A 26,664-nucleotide genomic window follows, 5' to 3' on the forward strand; every position below is an offset into this window, starting at 1 on the left:
AGCGGAACATCTGACGTGTTATACACAAAAGACAGAAATCAAGCTCATATGCAAGGCCAATAATTTCACCCCCTGTTGCTGGTGGCAGTCCAATACCACCCCTCCCCCCTCCACCCAATACGCTGAAGGTAGTTAACAATGTTGAGGTAAAATTTGACTCAATTCTAACTTTTAACCCACAAGCATCATTAGTGGCGGGGAAATGCTTTCAGCTGATTAAATCTCTGAAGAAGTTTTTTGATCTTTCAGTGACAGCAAGGAAAACGGTTACAGCAGCCGTAATCACTTTACAGATTAGACTATTGTAATAGCCTTTACTCGGGTGCAAACAAGATAATATTCAAGAAACTCCAGACCGTTCAACATGCAGCAGCCCGCTTGGTGCTGAAACGTCCATGCCGCTCCTCAGTTTCCGCAGCCTTAAGACTACCGCATTGGCTACATACCCATAAGAGTAATATTCAAGATACTCGTTATCACCTTCAGAGCTTTCAGGGCCTCAGGACAGAAATACCCGACATCCAGAGTCACACCCTATGTTACTGAACGCTCTCCCAGATCTTCCACAGCCAATCTTTCAAAACCCACACTGTTCAGATCCAAAACTACGGGTGAGAGACCTGTAAACGCCCTGGAAGTAAAAGCATGGAACACTCTCCCCTGCCATCTCAGTCTCATTCAATCAGAATTCGGTTTCAGGAAATCCTTGAAAACCTGGATTTTTGGAACTTCAGACTCACTCTGTTTTTCCCTTATTTAACTCTCCAGCGACTGTGATAGTGCTACCTTTTGTTTTTCTGTGCCTCCCATCTATCTCTGCACAGCGCCAAGATACTCCCACGGAGTGATAGTTGAATTTTGGAAATAACACAATACAATACAATACAATGGGTACATTTCATTAAAATAGATAGCAAAGGTAAAGTTGTGCTCTTTGCACGCTAAACACGGCACACTACACTAATTTTGTCAAGTTAGTGATTATTCATTTTAGTGTGATATATTGTTTGAAGTGAAAGGGGAAGCCCTTACCGGCACGGGTGGACTGAGCACATTGCAGGCGGTGGAAGATTTGGGTGATTCTCTATTGTTACAGTTCTTCTCACGTGGTCTTGACTAATATCTTCATACATATTATCCACAGTTAATGGCTGTCGATTCTACAAGAAGAAAAACGATTATTGCAATTAGTATAATTGTATGGATTGAACAATTCAACCCAGATCTGTGACTGGGAGTGAGTGTCTGAAAAGTTTCAGTGCTCCCTCCATCATCACCTGTGTTTACTTATCTTCAGTAATGCTCTTTCTGGTAGATATTTGATCTAATCCCTAATGCTTCACCTTCAGAATATTCCCCATGTGCCAAACTGGAACTGCAAGTTTTTCACAGCAGCGCTCAGACACAGCGCTAGGTGACACTTCGGAGGCTTTGTGACCTCCCCCAGAAGTGACTAAGCAGAGAAGCATATAAGCGCCACCCCAGTATGATGTCAGTTTCTTGCATGACTCTTTCCATGTCCTCGGTCGCGCAGCACATAGCAACTGGGAGGTACCAAAGTGGACCCTTTTCTATATGGAGAAAATTAGACCACTCCTCACGGGGAGGTGCAACAGCAGTGAGAAATTTGCAGTCAGAGAGGACATTACCAATTGTAACTTGTTCATCTGATGAATACTTCTAACTGCAGTTTCTTCACCTTTAGGAAAAATACCAAACAAGTAACTCCCAAGAAGGAGGGTCTGTGGAGTTGGCTCGGGCCACAAAGTCCCACAGGAACAAACAGGGGGAATGACCTTCTTGCCAGAACCAGCTGTCAAAGCAGAAGTGTTACGTGAACATGTGCACTGATGCCCAACGTTGATGCTTGGAAGAAGTCCAGAACAGGCCCTCCCTGTGCAAATGCAGTAGTGGCAGATTTTGTCTTTAATCTCTTTATTAGGATTTTATAATAACACAGAACAATAAGAGAAGGAAAATAAAAGACACAAATAAAGAAACTCTCTGTAATTAGATAGAAATTCCACATCACAATTTTGGAGAGGGGGATGCTCTGGCAGCTTGAAGTGCAAGATAGAAGCTGAGAAGGCTCTAGATATCCTTGAGGCAAGATGTTGCCAGCATCAATGCCCAGTAGTCGTCCAGCCTTCGACAGTGTGGTGCATCTTTTAATCTTTTAGCCAATCGTCAAATGTGGGGCTTATACACCTTCCCCAGTGCATTGCCACCCTTCTCTTCATGAGGAGAAGCAGCATTGCCGTCAGGCAACGAGTACTAGCAGAGACATCCTCCACATATCCCAGGAGGCCGTATGGGGCAAAGCACCATGTTGTGCGTTATCGAAGCTATACCAGTTAAAACTGCTTCCCAGTACACAGCCAGTCTGTGGCATTCCCATGCACGATGTAAAAATAAATCAATAAATAAAAAAAAAAAATCCACTCTTTCCATCCGGCAAAGCTCGCCAGTCCCATATTCTGCAGGCCTATGGGTGTGTGATAAGTACGATTGAAGACATTTATAGGATCTAAGCCTACAATTGAGGGACAGCATGCTGGTCAGACTGCAGCAATACCTCCATTTGCCCTAAATAAAGTCATCACCCAGGTCTGCCTTCCATCACAGCAGTGCCCTGGGCACAACCACCGGGAAGTAGCTTGCATGGTGGAGTAGTCTTGTTGCAGATATTCTGCGAAGTCGCAGAACTATGCTTGGGATTATGTAGGCAGAGACTAACTAGCTAGTGTCTCAGTTGCCCTCCTACTCAGTCACAGAGTAGCAAGTGATTAGACACCCCAGAACACAACACACCCGACCCGCTCAGGAATCGCAGTTACAGTACACACCCTTTCGCTTTCACACTCTTACTAGTCTACGATGAGTTCTGACAGACACGATGAAAGTTTAAAATGTTTATTTTAACTATCATGCTCTAGTATGCAGTATCAGTGCCACAACAAGTAGAAAATTGCCTAACACAAATACGGTTAGCATAGCAAGTAGTCCATAAATCATAACTGGAGCCGTCTTAATAAATAAGACAGTACAGCCTAACCTCCCTCCCCTTCTACAGAAGCAAAATTATATATCAGAAGATCTCTAGGTATTCGCAGCAGACCCCTACCTTAGTACACACAGATGAATCTCAAATGCGGTCACGATCTTTTCCCTGGAAAGGTCCCTCATCAAGTGTATGTTACCCATCTGTGCATTCCTATATGAAAAAAGTAAGTGTTCCCAAACAGCTGCATTTGTGTGTTTTGTCTAGGTGCGAGGGCCTGACCAGAACAATAACAAGGAGCATTGTTGTTCGACCTTGTCTACATGTTCAGACAAAATCCCAGGTAGGAACAGAACACAAAAACAAACTGTGTTCTTTGTGAAAGCACAGAGTGGCACAAAGCAAAAATATAGCTGTAGAGTAACGTGCACAAAGCTGAGGGCAGTCTGCAACGGGCTCATGCTAATATAGGGAAAACGACAATGGGCCTGCAGGGAACATGTGACAGTCTAATAATCAGCCACTTGGGAGATGAGTGAGTCACAAAGTCCAGCGCCTTCAAGTCACCGGCTCGCTCAGAAATGATCTGTGTGCCGCCATGCAAGCGCTGTACAATCGGTAATATAGGATTATTGTTAATGGCATGCAGTGGGTGCATGCATGTTGGTCTTGCATGTATATAAATGAACCTGTGGGGTAAAGACATCCAATGTGTCCAGACCCAGCTGGCACAACTAGCGTCTGGCAGCAGCATCTCTAGTTGGGGGACAGTGCCAGATTATTAGCAAGTGGGAGGTCTGCCGAGTATAGACAGTCCAGGTAGGCCTTCCTGCGATGAGAGTCCCATGCACACACATGCAACGAACCGTATCAATCTCTCCACATGGGTGCTCCGGTGTGGTGCAAATTAATGTACGTAATGGGCATGTGTTAGTAATGTCTGCCTATATTACGGTATGAGGGAGGAATTGGGCCGGCTGTACCCAATAGAAGGCGCAGTGGGCCTGTGCACAAAAATATTAGAGCTCTATACCTGGAGTGATTAGGCCTCCCTGTTCAAAAGATAAAGTCAGTGTTTCCCAGGAGAGTTGTGGCAGACAGTCTGCACTTAGTCAGCTGGACCAGGAGTGACCGTATCCTTGCGAAAAATGCTCTAGTGAGTCGTATTGGAATGCTTGCAAACAAGTAAGGAGTTTAGGTAGCACCACCATTTTAGCTGTGATCACCTGTCCGGCGATAGCAGTAGGCTAGTCCATACAGGAACCCACTCCTCTAGCCACATAACAGCCCACCCATAATTCTCCAGCAAGATCAGAGTGATGTCTATACTGATCTGGAGCCCAAGGTAGATCCACGTCCGCCCACTCCAAGAAAGGGGCGGGCGTAATTAGTGAGGAAGCATTGCGGTTTCGGTGTGAAGGCGGAAATAGTTGACCTTGGGCAGTTAACAGTTATTCCGGTCAACACAGCAAGTGAATAAACTCATGCAGGATCTGTATAAGGTTTACAGCTGGCTCCCTAACGCATGGTATTGTCATCCATGTACATAAAGACTATCAGCCGGCGGGACGTGTAGTTGAGGCCACACTCGGCATGATGCTGTCCAAGACGGGCGGCAAAAGACTTCATGGCGATAGCATATAGAACTGGAGGAAGTGGTCAACCCTGCCTGATGTCGCTGTTGATGGCAAATGGGCCGGAGACCTCGCTGCTGGCATGAAGTATGGCTGTTGAGTGCGTATACAGGAGCCTGATCCATTGGAGAAAGCCAGGACTAAAACATAGGTAAGACCGCACCAGGGAGTCGAAGGCCTTGGATGTGTTGAGAAATGCTGCAAGTGCAGAGAGGAGTGGATTCAGTGTGTGGATCAATACGAAAAAGAGTAAGGAGGCTATAACTAGTTGAGCAGCCAGGGAAAAAGCCAGAACGATCAGAGAAACAATCATGGGACAAGGTGCAGTATGAGGGCGGTAATCATTTTAGCTAGGATTTTATTATCCAAGTTTATCATGGAGAGGGGTCTGTAGGAGTTGCATTTGTTCAATGGATTGTGTGGTGGTTTAAATAGCGTAACTGTAACAGACTCTCTTACTGAGGGGACAGGTCACCGATTTTCGTGAACTGCCACCAAGTGCGGCGCCAGGTCCTCGGTATAAGCTTTATGGAACCTAGCAGTCAGGCCATCGGGGCCCCAGGCCAAGTCCAGGATGGCCCCAAATACATTGTCTAATGTGTTTAGGTATAGCCTGTGGTTATTGCAGGAGGCATGAGGCCCAGCAGCCTCAGGGTCATCCTGACCGAATCCCGGGATAGAGGCAGAAAGTTCGGAATTATAACCCGAATATCCCGGACTCGCTGTTCTGGAGGATAAACACAAAACTGCGTAGTGTCCAGAACCGCTCCGATGAAGAGGAGCTTCTGAGAGGGATCAGGTGTGACTGCGGCACATTGATGGAGAACCCTAGCGAATGCAGGAGGTCCGCTGCAGTCTGGAGGTGGGAGACAACAGTCTGGGGCAAACCCGCCTTCAACAGCCAGTCGTCAGGATAGGGGAAAGCTGGAACCCCTGATCTGTGCAGATGGGCTGCGAACACCACCATCACTTTCGTGAACACCCGAGGGGCGCTGGATAAGACCAAAGGGGAGCACGGTAAACTGAAAATGCTTGTGGCCTACTGTGAATCATAGGTAACGCCGGTGGGCCTGCAGGAAGGGGATGTGAAAGTAAGCGTCTTGCAAGTCCAGTGCAACCAACCAGTCTCCAGGGTCGACAATGTTATGCCATCTGAAACCTTAAATTCTTATTCCATGTATTGCAATTTTATGTACCAATTTTTCTTATTTGACCGCAAATTGTTGCCGCGAATGAATGGGTTGCCCAAGTAATTCCTCTGTGCTATGTCCCTTTCTTCACCTATTCTTCCCTTCTTCCTCCTGCTTCAACGCTTAACTACACACCTAACCTAAGATGGAGCCTGCAGCCGGCCGCATTCACATCTCTGCACTAGTTGTTAAGCCCATGCGCAATTATTCGCCGACTACTACCGCATATACCAGAACACTCATTCCGCGTCCACCTCCATTGACTCAGGATTCCTGGAGCCCCTTGGCTCCTGACATCATCTTCTATCCCCTTCATTTGGAGAGCATGTTGCAGGAGAGCACATCCATCCTCCCTGGTTCTTACACCCAGGGGGTGAACGCCCCTGTGTTATCGTATCCCCATGTCTAGCGTTACCGTCCTTCCTCCTATTTCAGGCCCCTGCTTCGGTTAATCTGGTCACTCCCATGCCGGAATTGAGTTGGTAAGTATCTCTTATCACCTCCTGGGTCATTCACCCAACTTGGCCTTACACTCCTCAACTCCCATCTCTCCTATATTTCAGCAAATTTGCATTACCCCAGGCCTACCTTGATTTCCGGGGTGTTGCCTCCTTGAAATCTCGTTACCACGATACCTGACCTCAGTTGGTGAGTACTCCTTGCCACCGCCTAGGCTTTCAGCCACTTGAGCCCTTCAACCATTTATCACCACCCTCACCTCCCATCCTTTCTTGCAGCAACCCCTCCTCATCTACGTTCCCACCACGATCGCCATGGTGTCAACACTGTGCTCTCCTGACAATTTTGCCCGGTAAGCAATCTCCTGCCTCCCTTCCTGATGCTACACTCGTCCTCCATAATTCTTTATTCACCCTTGCCACAGCCTTCTATTTCCAGGCACACTCGTATCCCTGCTACGTCCGCACCAGCCACCCTGGACGGGCCTGTGCTCTTTGGTTCATGATTCATTGAGCTTGCCCTCGTGTCCATTATTAGAGACACTGTTTCCTCTGTCGTGGTTGGGACACCATTCCCAGCAGATATTCTCCCTATTCACAAAAAGCACACTTTTTTCTTCTCTCACTGCATTTAATTAAGCGTCACCTTCTTACCGCAGATCCAATTAGACTCACCATGATTAATGCAAACTGCCTTAGCTGCCCGTTCCTAGCCGCATAGGGCTAATACATTGATGTAAGTGCGTCATTCCACCCAGTTGCCCGCCTCCTCACTAATTTGGGACTTCCTTCCCCCTGTTTCTCCTCCTTTTTCCCACCCTTTCCCCATCCAACCCAACAAATCCCCCACTTCTCTACCTCCTCCATGCCTCCTTCCCTCCCCTCCTCCATTACCCCTCACCCCTGCCTTATCCAGGCAACTTCTCAAGCATTTCTTGATGGTCTAGTCCGGATGATGATCCCATAACCTTTGTCGGGGATTGAAACATCGTCGACAACCACATCTTGACTCCTCCTTGTATTGTTGATTTATGCGGAGCACAAGATGTCTTTGTTATTGGGACTGTTGCTATTGCTAATTCTTACCACCAAGTCACTTTTAAGTTTTATGCCTGAGGTAAGGAAATCTGTTGATTTCCAGTTACCCCATCACGTCCAGCTCACTTCATGATTTTTTGTATTATTTATGCTTTAATTCTTGAAAATAAATCTTTAACTTTTTTGCATTGAGCACATTTAGACCCAATCCTGATTTCAGGATTGTGGTTACATGTTGTCTCTGATAACTTACTAATATTGTACATGAATTGTAATGAATATTGCTATGCCCTTTTTTTTAAGAAAAAACTATTTGTACAGACGATAAGAATGTGTGTATTATTGGTATTTTTATCTGAACTTTTATGGTGTTTTGTATAATGCTGAATAAAGGAATTTACCTACCTACCTACCTACTACTATTCTTGGTCCCCTTCAACTAGAAGAGTCCCCTTGTTCTGTGTTGATAGACAGGAGGGCATTCTGACATCCCAAGGCAAAAGCCAGTCGATCTCATCCAGGCGTACCGTCGAAGGGTTACTGACGTGGAAATCGTCATGCCTAGAGAGTCAGAGGTATCCAGCCCACAACGGATGGGAAACTTTGCCTCATCCCTCCGGGTGGCAATAGCCTGGGAGAAAACTGTCCATGCCTCCTCCGGACCCTGAGGCAGCACCTGCGCAACCGTGTCCTACACAGAGTGGGAATAATGGCCTAATAGAAATGCAGTGTTTACCGACCGTAGTCCCAAACTGGTGGAAGGGAAAATCTTCTTCCCAAGATGATCCAGCTTCTTGGATTCCCTCTCAGGTTGTGCGGAAGAGAATGCGCTCTTGGAGGTAGAGGCTTGGACCACCAAGCACTCAGGGGTGGGGTGTTGGGAGAGGAAAGTAGGGTCACCCGGAGCCAGGCAGTGGCGTCGGGCAATCATTCTATCCACGGGAGCCCCCGTGTTGAGCCTGGACCAGGTGCCCAAAAGGACGTTGATGAGGGCTTCATTAAACGGCAGCAGGGGCTCCGAAGAGCTCGCTTGCGGTTGAAGCACCTGTCAGGAGGTTAGTCATGACGGCCACTGTATGGAGCTCGAGGTTGAGAGCCTCGGCAGCCCTACGCAACACCACTGCGTATGACGCTCCGTCCTCCGTAGCCACGGTAGGAGGAGACCACATGCCAAGGTCAAGGGAGGTGTCCAGACCACTGGCATCCTCCCTGGTCCTCTCTCCAGTCCTGATCACATCCAACTGGTCAGTCAGAGGGTCATCTGACCCCTCCCAGTCCTCCTCCTCTAGGTGCCAATCTGGCCTAAAAGGGACTTCAGGAGTGAACAGGGGAACAAAAACCCCGCTCGGTGCCGGATCAGGCGTCGGGCGATGAAGGTCCGGCTCTGGGTCCACATCAGGATGGAGGCCAGAATCTACGCCAGTCGGGGCCTGACCGGCATCGAATGCGGGTGCGGTGCCGGAGGAAGTGGCACTGGTGAAGGCGTAATAAGGTCAACAAGCGCAGATACCGATCCAGGCCTGGATCCATGAGGGGCCCAAAAGCAGCACCGGCGGGTTCGGGCAGCCCAAAGATGGCGCTCCAGGTCCCGGGAAGGGAGGGAAACTGAGTCGGCTCTTCAGGCTTCGCACACGGAGCCGCAGGAGGGGTCCCGCCCGGATCCCTTGTCGCATCAGCCGACCGGCAGGGAAAAGTTGAAGAGAGACGATGCTCCTTCGACTTCTTCTTGTGCTTCGACTTATCTGACTCAGAGTGCGAAGACTTAGAAGACAAGTAGTGATGGCTCAGCAACCGGTACCTCGACCTCCCTCGCGACCAGGACCTCGAACAGTTTGGAGCCGACTGCTGGCGCTCAAGAATCTTTGGGAACCGCCCCCCAAAGCCTTCAGAGCAATGGAACGGCAGTCGGAGCACGACTTGGGGTCATGGTCATGCTTCAAGCAGAAGAGGCACATTCGGTGCGGATCTGTAACCGACATCAGTCGGGAACAGGCTCTGCAATCCTTGAAGCCGGGCATCCCTAAGTGTACCAGGAGTCGTAGGACTCAAGATGACGTCAACAAAAGTCGCTCAAGAAGTTCAGTCAAAAAGCGACTGGAGGTACCACTCTACGGATCTGCGCTGGCTGGCGCGGAAAAAGAAAGAACTGGCATCAGCGGGCGAGGGTGGCGTCTAAGTAGCTACCCCAAAGTCATCCCGGCGAACGCGATGCTAACGAAGGATGCGGAGCAGACAGATGCCACCTTCCGACTCGCAGATTATCCAGGGCCTTCCATCTCTGAGCCTTTAAATGCGTACTGCTGGTCGGGGACCAGCTTAGGCGGATGCTATCTGCTTTCACATATTAAGAGCCGCTGGGCATGTAGCAGGGCAGGGGAGGGACATTTTGCAATCAGGTCCTTGTCCTATCTCAGGTCCCTCGCTATAGTGAGCAGGCCACAATACAGGCAGGCAGGGTCGGCGATTGAGAAGGGCCCTAGATGTCAGACCACGACCGGGTAGCAAAGTGGCCCAGACTCACCATGGGCCATGGTGGTCTCCTCTCTGCACCGCCAGTCACACCCACTCCAGTCTCCATCAAAGATCTGGAGGTGATGGCTGACCCTCTGCCCACGTCAGGCTGCCCAGTAAATCCTTCAGCAGGACAGGGGATGAATCCACAGGCACCTGCAGGAGGGCTACACCCAGCCCCTCTCCACACCGCCGGGCTTCCTCCATCAGTCCAGGCGCCACAATACAGGCCGGTACTGCTCCGAGGGGCTCTTGGTAAAAATCTCGATGCTGCCTGGGGCAGGTCCATTTGGCATACAGTACAGATGGCAGCGTTTAGAAGGAGATTAATGATAGATTATTCTCTGGGCTGGTAGAGTCTCACACAGTGGTGGCCCTCTTGCAGCCCACAACTCTGCTGCCTCCGCAGCGGGAGTCTTGTTCTGGTTGAATGTGCCCTCCGTCCTTCTAGAGGCTGCTTTTTGGTCAATACAAAGCCGTCATTAATCCGAAAGACTATCCACCATGGCTTTTCCGCACTGCCTTATCTTTGTTTGCCGCAGAAAGCCCCCTAAAAAGCTGATTGTCCACCTGATTGCCTTTAGTACGATTGATGTAAAAGCTTTTAGCTCTTTTGGTGCCCAGGCAAAGGGGTCTCTACTCCTCTTTCGAGGGATGAGGCGGAGAAGAGAAGGTAAGGGTGATTGACTGCCCAACGTGAAATGGAGTACCAACTTTTGGCAAGAAGGATGTCCTGGTGCGAAAAGAAAGACTAGTCTTTAGCATCTTAGCATCAGATGACACAACAAGAAGCTTTACATTGCTCGTAAGGAGTACATATAACCAAAGTCAGGGCCAAATTAAGGTCCCACTGTGGCATCAAATGGTTTTGGAAGGAAACATGTTTGTTAAACCTTGAATAAACCTTGTCACAACCGGTGATTTGAATTCTGTGCAGACATCTGTCTGAACTTTAACAGATGGTAGATATAGGTCCAAGACCTCAGTAGCACATCCATTATTACAGCAAAGGAAGCACTCACTTCTGTTGGCGGCCTACCGTGCGGGTGGGGCATCCGTAAATGCCTACATAGACTCATCATAATGGAGGGTTAATCATCCCCATCATCACCAGGGACATCGGAGTGGTGGCAAAATCTGGTCAGTAGTGCAACCAAAAAAAAAGCGCCCCTCGAAGACACCTCTGCTGTATTGATAATATATTGTCTGAAGCCGGTTGTACGTGAACCGGGTGTGCTCAAACTGATTTGGAGCACAACCTTGGTAGGGGTAGGAGCCCAAAGTCTGCACTGGATCCCCTTCTGGTACCTTTAACATTGGGATAACACCAAAAGGTACACCTCATGCGGGTCCATTATCAACATCTGTTTACAATAGTCACATCATGTTTTGAAACCGGTCATTTGACGTTGAGGGACACTGTTCCCTTGCACACTGGATTTGAGTTTGAAAACTTGTCAGAGCAGAGCTTTGGATCTGCATATGAAGGCAGAGACAAAAGACATTAATGCAGGCACAAAAGAGTAGAGCTGCTCTATCACTACCAGGGTGGAACAAAGCCAACACAGCGCCACATGGTGGTTTCTAGCGACACTCAGGAGAATTGCTATGCAAACCCTCTTGGATCCATTCTAATCCTTTGGATATTCTACAAGTGAAGAATCGGTGGCTAGAAGTATGGATCAGAAACATATGGATACAGCCATTTCACCAAAACACAGCCTAGCGTGCAATATGCAACACCTGGGCATACACCAAAGGTAACACCCAGGTCAGTGATAACATTATTTCATTGAACATTATGGAACAGGTAACAATCATCAGTAATAAGAGAACGTACATTTAATAAAGATACCCATTTACTAAAATATGTGTAGGTGATGCAGTGAGAGCCTTAGCAGTCAGTTGCCTTAGCCTAGTGAGCTGGACAGTTCGTAGCTAAACTCTCTTACAGAGAATATTCTGGATTGATAGAATCTATACCCAGATTCATTCATGAAAAAAGAATAAGCTACTTACCTTCAGGAATGCTGTTTTTGGTGCGTAATCCATCTCCCCAAAGATTTCTCACCTCTCAAATTTTCCTCAGGTGCTGAACTGGATCCAGAAAAAAACTGTAATCACTTCCCAGAGCAGACACATTGTGTTGCTCCAGCCATGTCTCTGGCACCCTTCCCTCCGCCTAGCTATGCCACAGAGCCATATAAGACATCATCTTGTCTGTGATCTTAGGCTCTTCTTTTTTCTATATCCATAGAGGCAGACACGAGAGACAATGGTGAAATGAAGGATGACCATGACATAACAGAACAAAATTGGAACCTTATTACCAAAATCCACAAGACCAATTCTCAGAATGCGGAGGCAGAAGGATGGTGAGACATTTACAGTAGGATGAGTAGCCACCAGAAAGATCATTACCAAAGGTAATGAACACTTTTCCCTGCAGATACTTCACATTGTCAATCAGCACCCTGGGCAGTATCCCACAGAGGTGGTCTGAGGGGAGTTATTAAAGCGAAACGTCTTTAAGCATGAAAAATACAAATTGACTAACCTGCAAATTCGTTAATCAAACAGTACTGCACAGTTAAGGTATGGATAGAAGCCAATGTCGCAGCATAACAAAGAACCAAAATGGAATTGTGATGTCAAATCTAGGAAGGTTCTAGAGCTGTGGCTAACACATCACCACCTGTCAGCACTGGTGAGCTTCTACAAGTTTGCTGTATCCATCTGCGCTACTGAGGATTCATGAGGTAAGGAACCTTATAGGTCTCTGGACATGGTGTCCCATTGGCTTCCATATCTACTTGAGGAGCATAGGATGGAATAGACAATCTGGAGAAAAATGCTCCTTCTCTGAATATTTACTAAGCTAGGCTATCCAGGGGCTCCCAACCCACACTCAGAATGGCACGCAAGAGAAAAACAAACACACACCCAACCACAACACACCGCTTCAATAATCCATCAATATACCTATATACAACAATCCAGTATCTTAACTTTTATAAAACAGACCATCAGATCAATATTTTTATATAATTAAACTGCTTCATCAAGGCTTAAACCGGATAGATTCTGAAATTTTATTAGGTGAAGGCAATAGTTATGGCTTAGGAAACACCTGAAAATCAGCATTTCATTTCTGCTTATACTATAAGATTACTTTTTTCAAAAATATGAATAGAAGTTTGTAAATGGGTTGTGCGAAACAATTTGTATTGTGTAGGACATGAGGTGTTTTTAAATAATGTGAAAAAAATATGCATGAAGCATTGATGTACTACAGTTTGTTTCTCTGTAGTTTTGGATTTCTTTCGTCCTCCCACCCTATCGTACATGGAAGAAATCTATGCAGAGTTTCCTCATATTTGGTTACTACATTCTTTTCCTGATTACCTTGAATGTCTAGACCCTTTTGACCATTTCCCTTTGTGAGAAAGTATTTGGTAATTTGAATCGGATGCAAAATCTTTGTAAAAAATTGCACATGAAAACCTTCGTAAAACTAAAAACGATACAAGTCTTTTAAGACTTTCCTTTAACTTAACATCACTTGTACATACCAATCAAAAGCCTAACAAAGGCACACTCATTGACATTTGAAGGCTATTGTCAATTATTAAAGGCTGAGTGCTCACAAATTAAAATGTAAAATATATTAAAAAACAAGGTCTACCTTTCTACCAAGGTCCCAATGGCTCCCAGCAATCATCAAGATTCAGTAGAAACTTGAAAAAGGGTCCTAGAAAGAAGGGGCTTGCAAACAAAGGAAAACATCTGCTGAGGGGTGCAAAGCCAACTGTGTATCTATCTGCAAGGTAATTTGTAATATTTCTCTTCACTGAGCTGAACATCTGGTTAAATTCAAGTGTGGAAGAAGAGGCTTGAAGGAAACATTCCTTTTAGCTTGTTTGCCATTTTACAGATTCCAATTGAGAATCTATAGAGCATAAGTTAGCATGAACATGCTGCATCTGTATGCCTCTATTCTCATGGCAGTAAGCAAGGAAAAGGTGACAGACTTTGCTTTCTAATGGAAGTGATTGACCAATGTTCCATGTCCTTCCTTTGTCCCAAACACCCGATACATTGGCACAGATAACGAATGAAAAACTAAAAGTCATTGCTCTTATGATTCACTATGCTTCAAACTGCAGGGTAACTTATGAGGTAATATCAGAACTTTTTGAAACAAAGTGAGGCAGTGAGAATGATTCTTTGCCTTGAAAGCAATCAAGCAGCAAGGATGAAATTTCAGGGGTAAAGGACAAAGGAATAGAGAGAGGACGACCAAGAGATATGTGGAGAGTGGATGACGGAAGAGGTTTGTGCCAGGAATTGAGACAGGAGGATGGAGGAAGAGAGATGAGGGCGGAAATTGATACATGCAGTGTCTGCACTGTAAATGATGAACATTCGAAGGCAAGTGGATTTGCTACAAAGTCTTCTACTAGGTAATGCTGCTAGCACTTCTCATACATATATATTACAAAAAGTACAAAAAATGGATTCAGTGTAAATACTTTAGAAAACACGTGCAATCTAAAAACATGCTAGTGTGTGATCCTACTTTAATATTTTTAATTTAAAATGGAATCTTGCAAGACATACAAAAGGTTTCTACCTCGTCATAACCAAATAACCAAAGTCGTGGAGTCTGATAATACTTGTCGTAGGTGATATGCAGGTCATATGTTCTAGTTTGCAGAATAGCATCTTCACCTCCAGCCTCAGTTTTAGGCTTAATGGCTTCTATTATTGTTCTAGTATCCAACGTTGCCTTGTATTTATAAAGAAGAAAAATAGTTCTATTAGTCATAACAATGCAAATAAAATACCCAATCACATTCAACTCTTTACTCACTGTCAGAAATGTCACACTTCGATACACACCACATTAAAATATATGCAGTAAAATGTAATGTCATTAAATTAAAATCATACAATTGATAGAAGGGCCAAACTAACTGGGAGACTGTGAGGAAGCATCTCTCTGGTAAGGCTCCCATTTCGGGACTTGCATGGCAGCGCTGATCATGAGTACATATGTAATGAGACTGATCCATGTGTATGAAGGTGGAGAGCACATAATGGGAGTTGCCTCCACCTGAGCCGAAATCTGAGGGTTGAAAAATGTGGTTCTTTTGGCCTGGTTCCAAGATGACAACCAGGGTGCCTGTGCTGACAGTGGTGCATCTAATGAATCATTTTGGAACCTCTTGCACCCTTGCTGCACAGAGCGGGGGTGCCAACTTGCAGCCATGAAACTCTCAAAGATTCCCATAGCGGACCAGCACTTTTGGTAGGCTTGCCTGAAACTTATTTGGTGTGGTAATGAAAAGTATCTTTCGGTAAACTATGAACATTCAAGGGAAAGAACACACAAATCCTTCCATTTGGGAGAAGAGGCAGTGCTACCTGGCCCATTATTGCAATCATTGCCAGGATTTGTGGTGAACCAGAGGTCTGTGCCATAAATGCTTAGAAAGCCTTTACCGCACACACAAACAGCGTCTGCTGATTGATCTTGATACACAATGCCACAGAAGGAACAGAAACCTAAATTCAACACTAAGAAACAGGACAGCATGGGCAGTAACAGACACTGGAACGAAGAGACAGCAGAGGCACTCGTAACACAGAGAGAGTATCTGATCATGGATTTCCTGAAAAAGACAAATCACTACAGTATCCAGCACTGGCTGGTAACTGATGACGAGGCATGGTGGAAGTTCATGAGAGAAGTCCATTGTAATGGCATACTAAAGCAGAAGGTATTTAAAGACAGTGCTATTTCAGTCATAATGTGTCTGATGTCTGAAATGTAGAGCCTCAAGATTAGATCATGGGCTAACAGAACGCAAGTTCTAGGCTTCTCGCCATGTTTCTTGAAACAGAGGTAGTCTAAGCTGCAGAAGAGACATCGGGATATTTAGGCCATAAAGCAATCCTTCGCTTGAATCCAGGACTGGGCTGGAACTACTTGGCAGGGCAGACTCAAAGATGGCAGAGTCCAGGTGCAGAAACAGGTCAGTTGGAAGTCTTGTATGTCCCCGAGACTTCAGATCAGGAGGCCATCCAACTAGCCCTTGGATCAGAGGGTCAAGTGATGCAGGTCCACTCCTTCCTACCTAGACCAGGAGAGCAGCTGGTCAGCACTGCAAGAAAACAGATCTTTCAGTGCAACAGTCTAGCGGAGTGGCTGTCCTTCAGCAACACAGCAGTCCTTTCTGGCAAAGTATCCATAGGTCCAGAAGTGTACAAAAGTGGTGGTGTCAGAGATCCAATACTTATACCCAGTTCTGCCTTTGAAGTGGGGAAGACTTCAAAGACAGGTATTTGACATGCACAGAGATACTCCGTTCCTGCCCTGACTCCAGACTCACTACAGGGGGGATATGCAGCCTTCATGTGGGGACAGAACACAACCTATTCAGATGTGAGGCTGGGTCTTTTTTCTAGGATGGCCCATCAAATCACACCTACGCTCCCTTTGTGTGTGGCTGATTAGGGGGAATGCACAAAACCCAGCTGTTACCCTACCCAAACATGTGGCAGGTATCAAATGGCTAAAGTAAAAAAGTGCTACGTTTCTAAAGGTGGAATTTTCAGAATTCTAATTTAAAATCCGACCTCACCATAAGGTTGGATTTTAAACTGGGATTCCAGAGACAACAAACTCAAAAATTTTCTTCACAATTGGGAATTACACTTATGAAATGTAATGGCGTAATCCCAATGTTATCCTATTGGAGAGATGGGCCTTGCAGTAGGGAAAAACAAATTCAAGAGTGTTGCAGTATCAGGACATGTAAAACTTAAAAGTACATGGCCTATGTTTTAAATACATTGCACCCTGGCCTTAGGGGTGTCCAAGGACTACCTTAAGGGTGACATATGTTTTTAGCCCCCTGTGCTAAGCCCTTTTTTAGCTATTTGGGGTAGTGCATGCTAAGGCCCCTGTAACGATTTTAAAGGTACCCAGGGTTTGTCGATTGCCCTGGAGGGGACTCAGAAATTAGCCAAATTACAGGAAACTTATTTTTTTTGTTTGAATAATGGAAAAAAGGGCTACAGATGCAAGCACCTGTTTTTTTCCTTGCAAAAGGTATCATAAAAGGAGTTGTGGAGCTGAAATCACCACCTTCCCAGCTTTCAGGGACCAGCTGACTTTTGTCAGAAAACCAACATTTTTTACACTTTTTTTGGCATTTTTCGAGAACATAGCCTATTTTTGTGCTTTCAACCTTCTTCCAGTTAATGGTAGAAATGGGTATGAAAGCAATAATGGATCCTGGAAAGTACAAAGTAGACCAAATTCTGAATTCAGCAAGTGGTCATTTGTGTAGATCCTTCAAGGTTTCTTTATAGAAACTAACAGTTGAATATAGGAAAAATTGATAATTATTTGAAAAAAACTGCTATTTATGCCAACGTTTTCACCTGTAACGTCTTCGAATTATGAGAGTTGTTTGAATGCAATATACGGTTACATCCGCTGGACCTTTCTGGTTGTGGGGATATATAGGACTTGTAGGTTCACCAAGACCCCGACGAACCCTGAGCCAATAACTGAGCAGCGTCTTGCAATGGTTTAATTATGTACCGGGTATAGAGCAATTCATTTGGAAAAATATATACATGGAGAAATTGGTATGAAAGATACCTATGTATTTCTGAAATAGGAACAAAATATAGAGTTTAGAAACAGTAGATATTTGCACATTTCCGATGTTGTGAGTACCCATACTAGTAGGAGAATTATAGATAATTTCTCAAAATGACTTCTTTTTTACACATTGTCTTTCATTTGGAAGGCAGAAATGCACCGAAAGTCAAAAGGTAATAACAGTTCTACAATTCTGTGTTACCCTAAGTCTCCGATAAAAATGGTACTTCACTTGCGTGGGTAGGCCTAGGGCCCGCGACAGGAAATGGCTCAAACCGCAACGTGGACACACTTATTTCTACAGTGAAAACTGACCCTTTTTTGCGAAGTGTCTAGCTGTAGATTTTGAACCCTAGCTCTGCCGGCACCTAGGGAAACCAAGCAAGCCTATACATTTTTTAAAACTAGACACCCAGGATGGGGTGACTTGACTGGCTCTCACCAGGTTCTGTTACCCAGAATCTCTTGCAAACCTAAAAATGTGTCCAAAAAAACACATTTTCCTCACATTTCTGTGGTGGAAAGTTCTGGAACCTACGTGGATCCATACTAATACAGATATATTAAGACAAAGTGTTTGATACAAAACACCACTGCTTTCAGTAAAGCCATCATGTAGCTGGGGAACTCGAAATGACCAGTGCCCAGTACATATCCTCAAGATGTCTGCCCTGTTTACTTGTACCATATAGTAATTGAACTAGACAGCACAGGGACATAGCTGCTCATGCAGATATGCCCTGCCATGTAATATAATAGACCCAGCCTTAGGGCTACAAGGCCTACTGTATGGGTGACTACCATATATATATTGCATGTAGTGACCTTGGCATGGAACACAGTGAGTGTGCCATGTCGTTTTTTTCCTGATGGCTTTGCACCATGACATGCAGTTTTCAATTGCAGCCTGCAAGCAATGCGTACGGGGTCCATTAGGGTTGCATAATACATGATGCAGCCCTGAGGGACCATCTTTAGTACCCAGGCCCTAGGTACCACTTACTGGGACTTACAAGGTTGCTAACATGTGTGCCAATTGTGTTACAATTAGACGGTTATACCTTGTTTTTAGGGAAACGGCACTGGGGTTAGGTTGGCAGGTACACAGTGCACATCAGTTGAAAAACATCAGAACCAGTGGCAAAAAGTGAGAGTGAAAACGACAACTATACAGATTAAAAATAATCGTCCCCTCAAATCTCCTTGTATGGACACACACTGAAGCACCACTGGCATCACCCACAAAAAAACGACCAAGACTTGCTATAGTTGAGATTACATACTGCACTGAGTGCACTCATTTGTAACAGGGCACTTCAAAAAACCTTGATAAAGAGTTCGCTTATGAGAACTGTGGTTTCTGAAGTTGATGATGCTGACAAGGTTTTATAGATTTACCAGCATCAAGCGAAATTACATGGTGAATCAAAAATACTGGATGAAATGAATCAATACTCTTTTGGCTTATATCTTGGGAAATGCTTGTAAAAAAACTGCTCAGAGTATGAGATTCCTTAATGTACGAGAGCTCTTTAGGTACCAACCTGCATGCAACAGAGCATGGTTCAATTTTTTTCATGTGGCTTCAAACCATCAGAGGCTCAGAATAACGATACTTTGAAACCTATAAAGTTTGTGGGTAGAAGTTTGGTATTTTATCTTGAAGACTATTTGTTAAGCGCAAATAATAGGTGTCCCTTTTGACAATACCTATACATTAAACATTTTAATTCTTCTTAAGTTTAAATATTCAGATATGGTAATAAAAAATTAAGTTAGTTAACTTACATCATCAGTTTCCAACTGCCCACTTTCTTCATATTCTGCCAAGAGAACACAGATCTTATTAAGTTATTTATATCTAGGCTTATTGAAATAGTTACTTGCAATGTTTTGACAACGTAAACAATAATTACATTCAAACGCCAATTTCCTCACAATTTATTATAACAGTAAAAAATAAGGAATAATGTGACCCTAGACAACGAAAACAACAATATTCTGAACGTAAGTAGACTTCACTCACACACAATATAACTTAACTTTATTGGCTGCCAAAAGAGAACAACTCAGCCCAAAGCGAGGTCACCAGAGATCATGCATATAACTTGGCTTTACTGCACTTAAGGCTTCAGGGTTGGAATTCGCTAAAAGTATTCAACGTACAATTTTCAAATACTATCCCAATCATGCTGTGTTGCTCTAGATCACTGCTTTGAATATTTGTTGATAAATACACCTTTAGTTTTTATTAACGGTTTCAGTGGTAACATAGTAAGAAAAGGTTTTGAGTAGTAAATATCTCACAAATAGGATTATTTCATGGACAATATTAATTGTAGAAGGCAGTTTGAAGTGGCCAACGTGTGTGGCACAGTTACAAGATCAGAGAAATTGTGAGGAACCCAAAACATACTTCAGTTCATCACTGGAAAAGCACAGTAGAGACATGACTGAGTCCACTGGGTACTACCATTGTACTGTGCATTCCACAACCCAAAAATATGTACCTATTTATAAACAAACACCCTAAAAATCCTAATGATTGGGTAATCATAGCATGTCTTGAGGTCCTTTCACTTAAGCCACACTTCTCTTGTAAAGGACTTCACCAAATCTTACCTATATTCAAGTTATTCACTTATCAATTCTCTATCATAGGAACAACCCTTACATAAACAAAGACCATTATACGAGGAAGGGAATCCACCACACATCATTTCATCAAGGGGCTATCCAATAATACGAAGTAATTGCCAACATTGTCAGGCCAGACTAAATATTAAATTGCCATAACATTTCCATATTCTGCAGTCCTATAATTAGATCGTATTATTCCAGTTTCCTAAATTAACAGGCATCTGATCATACAGAACATCCCTTCCCACTCTTAAGACTTAATATGCATCCCTTACCCAACTGACATAGATTTGTTTATTTTCTAATACACTTAATTGTTTTGCTAGCGTTTTCAGCCTCTCTCTATTCTCCAGAAATGTGTCCTTTCCGCAGAGTTCTTTATTCTCACAGCCACACATGACATCTTGTGTCACTCCAGGGTGCAAACGTTTATCAAATATCTCCTTACCCAAGGGGGACAACGCATAATAAATTACCTTGACCTGCCAAAATATATATTTTTTTAAATTCCACTAGTCCCTTTTGCTGTCATGTAGTGAGGCGACAAATTATGGCTCCTTATATCTGAGCTCTTTTAACAGACTATATGATTAGGCTTGTTTAATTCAAGCAAGGCTCCGATTTTTACATGTTTACGTATCAATGGACAGGGGCTGGAATTAGGTGTGAAAAAAGTTGTCTAATAGTTGGGGTGGATTGGCGTCCACCACAAGTAATAAAGTTGCTATCTTGTTAAGTCAAGTCAAAGGTTTCAGCAATTTAAATCTTAACTCAATCCCTGGTAGGTGTGACACAGAGCAGGCGGGTTTAAAACATGTGTAAATCATTTAGAAGTACCAAAACAGTTTAAAAGTTGAAAACAGGACATAAAAATACCACTCCAATTTATAAAAAGAGAAAAATTGAATAAGCAAACCGACACCACTATGACAAAAATACAATAAGGACAACCATATGCATTTAAAGATTTAAGTGGATAAAGCACCATAAAGAGAAAAGCGCCAATGACAGTCAATGGTTGTGGTAGACTGGGACCAATGTGCAATTACAGGCTTACCGTGATGGATCCCTGGTTTGATACACAAAGGGAATTGATTCTGGTGAATGCCAGGAAGTGAAAGACTCTTTCTGCTATTTATGATACTCTGTGAGCACTTTTTTGTGTGGCTTGCCATTCCTCAGCTGTCTAACAATGTGCTTATCTTCTTGAATTTCTACTTCATAAACACATGGTATGCAGTACATTTCTTTAGTTTGCTTTCCTCAGCTCGTTTATACTGTATTTATTTTGGGCTTTCACACTTCTGTACTTAAGAAACCGATGGTATTTTTGTTTTGTATCGTGTTTAAGACTTTATTTAATATGGGTTTTCCGATAACAACGCCTTATCTTGATATAGCTTTCCAAATACAACATGCCTTTTAAAGCACAGCCAATCTGTTTTTTTGGTAGGCATGAGCAGAACAGACGCACAGATTAGAACCTGGATCCCCAGTTCCAAAGCAGGTAGCTCTACATATTAAGACAAGTCCTCTCTCCAAAAATAGATGGTTTTCTTCCTAAATACCTCCTTGGGAAATCAGACTGCCTGGTTATGTATTTAACCTGGACTCATGTTACAATGCCTCCAGGTGTGTGCAGTTTTATTCCATGTACTTTACTCACACTGAAGAGAAAGAAGCCTCTAGTCTTGCTTTAAAACTGGAAACTGCTGATAACGTACGTCTGGTTTTAAGGACGTATTCACCGTATCTGCGTACATTCAGTAATCAACTGATGTCCTTATGTGAGATGGAACGTGTTTTTAGCGTTTTTTCCAGAAGCATTGGTCTAGTTATTTACGAGGGGCCTAGAACATTAACAACAGCTCAAGAAAGCACAGGTAAGGTGCTACGCGCATGTTGGATATGTAGAGGGAAATTGGAGCAGCAACTTTACTCATTTTTAACATACTTGGAGTTTTAAACATTCCTTATGAATATAACATGCAAAGCCTATTAAATAGGGTCTTTTAATAAAATATAACTGCTGTTTTTTCTTTGTGGGAATAAATGAAAAACCACTGGCCATTAAATGGTCCCGGACACCGCTTCTTTGGTGCGGGCCGAGACGCTGTCTGCAGTCTGGTATTTACGCCTCTCGGCAAGACTAAATGGTGCATGCTCTCATGGTAGTCTGTTTTCTAATGCTTGTTTTTATTTTCAGTCCTTAGTTTCATTTCAAAAGAGCAGGAGGTGCGCGCGCTGCCAAGGAACCCATTCTCGGCCTTTTCCGTTGTGTTTTCAGAGTTGACCGGTGCATTTTCCCCTCTTCCTGTTTAAACAGGGATGCTTTAAAACCTAGGTTGAGGGGAAGAGGGAAAGGAGGGGGAAGGAGACCCCTAAGATCCTTTGATAAACAGAATGTTCTGCAGTCATTAATAGGAGCTGGTGTGGTGCTCCCTGGGGATCAGGCAGAGCTGGCCCACATAACGCCTCTCACAGCCCAAACAATGAGCTTTAAGAAACAGGATTGTAAACATCTGTAAACTGACAATAAAACTGCAGTTCCTTCACCAGCTCTATATTAAATAAACATCGCCTGCGCTGGACCTGTCTGCCCTGTAGAAATGTGTACAAGGCTTGCTCTCATTATTAAGCCAGCCGTGTCAGCCACGGACTCAGGAGCCATGAAACAGCCAAAAATTCCAGCAGCTGACGTGGTGAGGGAGCCCTACTCTCCACTTCCAATACAACCCCCTCCTTCCGTTCGCCACCCTCATTTGCTCCGCTCTCTGTCGACTTCAGAATCAAAACTCTATCCCCTCCTCTACAGCAGTGTGTGTCCTGTTCAGTGTCTATTCTTTCTACGGGGTCTCACCTTCTACGCTTGCCATCCAGCTGCCTTCCTTCGTTCCTGCCCTCATTTGCTGCGCTTTCTGTAAAGATTCCCCTCTAAGCTAAGACCCCCCTTTTAGTTTGCCTCAGAGACCCCTGCCTCCCACTGCTGCCATCTCTTTTTTTCCAAGTTCTTATTTTTTGTAAGTATTTGAAATCCTTTCCCTTGAACGGGTATGCTAGGCAAACTTATATTTTCGGTAAAAACGCTAAAATGAATATTTTGCATAAGCTAAAATGTTGCTGAACCTCAAGGAGTGAAAGAATACGCATTACAGCTGAGTCACTGTGGACAATAACAAACGTAATTCTGTAGCTTATTTTGGGATGCTTTTGCACAATTATAATGTTATTTTAATTAGACAACGTCACAAATAAAACAAGCATTGGCATAGCCAATAGGTCTCGCCTTATAAGTGTTTACCCATGCAACAGTTGATGTTGTTGCACCAAGGATGTTGTTGCACCAAGGATATTGTGCTGCAAACTAAATACTTGTAAGGTCCCAAAGGCGAGACCTATTGGCTCTGCCAATGCTAGTTTACAGGGTGTTTTCTCTTGTTTACAGCACAAATCAATCCTCTTACTCTGTACTCTCATAGTATTGGAAATCATTTTGGCACAGAAACATGCCAACTCAATGGCCCCATATTTTTCCATGAAAGAACACTCCAGACTTTGCCATTTCATAGGTTTAGTTATAAAATTCACTACATAAGAGACATAGGCACACTCAGAATTAGGCATTGTCCTAGACATCCTGCTACTACCAGAAGGTTGGGTCTGGGACAAACTATCTGGGATAAATCTTTAACATTCTTTCCGGTGTCATTAACAACAGACTCCATGAAAGCTTTGTCAGTTGATTTAACTGAGGAACTAATAACATATTTTTAAGTTCTCTTTTAAAACTTCTTCACTGTCGTCCATGTATTGCTCTTGGTTGTCACTAGACCTATGCCATGTTTGTTCTGCCATTTTAGCAAGGCTTCACAGGCCAAATGTTTGTTTATAAATGAAAGTATGGTGGTTGGCACACTAAAAAGTTGTCCTTGTTTTACAAAAGCCTCAAATCATTGGGAGGAGCCCACTGGGTAAAGAGAAACTGGAGTACTCTTGAAGCTAGACCAAAACGCTGCAGTATCAAACGCTGCCACACAGGACGTACCCTGAAGCCCATGGTGTTAAAAGGTGAACAGACAGAGGCAGGCATGCTAGCAATGCCATCATGGAGCTGATTGCAGAGATCTCCAAGGAGGTACTGTCCTGCATAGCAGCCAGCTCTGACAGGAGAGAGAGGGCAATGAGCAAGAATGGCGACCTCAGGGCAAAAGACAGCAACGTACAACGCTGCTTTATAAAGAAAAATAATTAAATCCCAAAATCTTGATATACACCCACAATAAAGATACAGGCAATTGACAAATATAAGAAAGATCATATACTTAACTACCTGCCAGAGCAGTAATTCTGACATTGGACGTTCTTGTACAATTTCTGTAGATTTACTCGCCAAATACCCTGTCTCCCTTGCTCATGCAAGATGGTAACTTTACTGTGTCAAATAAAACAAGCCCAGGAGTGCTGTCGCGCACGTTTAATGGTGTGAATATGCAGCTATATGCATGTTTAACAAAGTATATATACTGAAAGTTAAATTCAGATGTGCACACATTTGACAGATTGTTCAGGCTGAAGTTACCGAGCGACGCAATCTGTGGTGGGGGAGGGAAAGGGAATTGAATAAAGCAAGGCGGAGAGAGGCATGCAAGGCTTAATGAGCCTTGACAGAAACCCACATGACGGCTGCGCGCGTGAACGCAAGTTGAGGCCAGCAAAAGCCTTTGTTAGCACTTTGAAAACCCCCTTACTAAAAGTCGAGGAAGCAGCGCATACGCTGCTCTAGGCTGGACCTAAAAAAACAGCAGAAGGGCAGACTGAGAACAATGCCCTGGAGAGGCCGTTGAGCATTTTCCATAACCCATACAGTGCTCAAGTGCTTATCTCATGCTAAGATAATGTTCGATTCTGTGATTGCACTTTTAAATGTCATTGACTTAATTTGAGAAAGCAGCATCTGGAATATCTGCCCCCCCCTTTTTTTTTTACAATTGTTTGAGCTACATTCAGAATGTGTACGTACACACTTGGGCAAGTAAACAGATTCTAAACATAACGATAAATAATTCTGTGGTGGTGGGGTATGAAAGTCACTTACATAATAAGTGTAGTCCAGCGCTGTGCAAAACTCCCTATTAATTATTTAAATTATAAAACACTCTGAAAGTATGTAATCAAACTTTACAAAACGTCACACTGGTGTTTTGTGAAAGGTGTTAATATGTAAAAATATCTCTGTTGTCTTCTGTCAGCCGCTCTTAGAATGTACCGCATACAGGATTTTAATTCACAGACTACGTTGTACTAAGAATGATAACAAGCAGGCCTCATTTAATCCCTGATGACTGAAGTAATTCAAGAAAGAGGAGTGCCAGCATGCCCCCGGATGAACTGTTTCTTTTCTTGTGACCCATAATCGCCGACCAGAGGCCTTTCTGCAAGCCTTAGGCGTAACGGGGCGTTCTTTGCAAAATATTTTAAACTGTGCACTTTGATTGATACACTTTCCATTCCACATATCAAGCAAGCATGCATGTATTCCTGGATCAGACTGCATGACCCAGTGTATAGTAATTGTGTAGCTAACCAATTCCTGGTGGCACTGCACCCAGGATAATGTGCTGCATAGTTAAACACTAGGAAGGTCCCAAAGGCGAGACTTTTTTTCTCTGGATGTTTATATAGTGCAAAATTGACCTGAAGTTAACAGAGCGCTTTACACGAGCACCAGTTGCGTTACAGACGGACATTTATTTTGTTATGTTTTTTGTTAATCACAGGGAGATTAAGTGATTTGGCCAGAATCACAGGATGTTGAGCGAGACATATTGGCTACGCCAATGTCTGTTTTTTCTACAGGTTCAGAAGGTTTTCTGATGAATGCTGGGAGAAGGTCAAGCGTTGTAGGGTTCACCAGCCTGTGAGTGGATGACAACCTAAGAAAGTCATAGTTCCTCTCTGACCATTGGAGTAAAATTTCCCAGGCCCTGGCCTACCTAACTTTGCTGTAGTTCCCGTTTGCTTTATTGCAAACTGGACCATACATGCAAGGTTTCAGGGCAAATCCAATATCGAGAACATCTTAGGCCATTTTAAAGGTGGGCTCTGTGGGTGTGAGTCAGGAGTCTACTATTGTAATCCAAGTGTCTTCCTACATCTTCTACAAAATTGCAGTTTAAAGCAGGCACTGTATCTGCAACAAACCCAGAGAAAGAAGTCCGATAGGACAGAAGTAGAGTCCTTCGGCCAACAGACAGAAGATACACACAAATTATCCTGGCATCCTGTTTGCTCCCTTTGAAGGGCACACACCTTTCACATGTGCTTCAGACAATCCTTCCATGCAGGATTTAACATTGTGGTGCCAACAAGAAGCGTCTTCCTGCCAAACAGGAATGTCTGATATGGACCAATTTTAACTGCTCACCCTGTATTATCTTTGTTGGTTGGGGAAGTTAAAATCATTAAATCCCCCTCTGGCTCGCCGCTGAGTGACAAGTTACCTAGTCTGCCTAAG

At 44.0% G+C, this 26,664-nt stretch overlaps 1 protein-coding gene across 2 annotated transcripts in view; it reads right to left on the reverse strand.

Moving 5' to 3' along the window:
- Positions 1-26,664, reverse strand: part of ATG3 (autophagy related 3) — a 161,059-nt gene that overhangs the window by 44,421 nt on the left and 89,974 nt on the right. For both annotated transcript variants that reach the window (XM_086934097.1, XM_086934098.1), the window contains exons 9-11: positions 19,299-19,333; positions 14,466-14,621; positions 1,033-1,160 (exon numbers count right to left, since the gene is read on the reverse strand). In XM_086934097.1, coding sequence (XP_086790223.1) covers positions 1,033-1,160; positions 14,466-14,621; positions 19,299-19,333 — 319 coding nt within the window. The remainder of the gene's footprint in view (positions 1-1,032; positions 1,161-14,465; positions 14,622-19,298; positions 19,334-26,664) is intronic.

Source organism: Lissotriton vulgaris, chromosome 8, assembly GCF_964263255.1.
Source record: "Lissotriton vulgaris chromosome 8, aLisVul1.2, whole genome shotgun sequence".
Lineage (NCBI taxonomy): Eukaryota > Metazoa > Chordata > Amphibia > Caudata > Salamandridae > Lissotriton > Lissotriton vulgaris.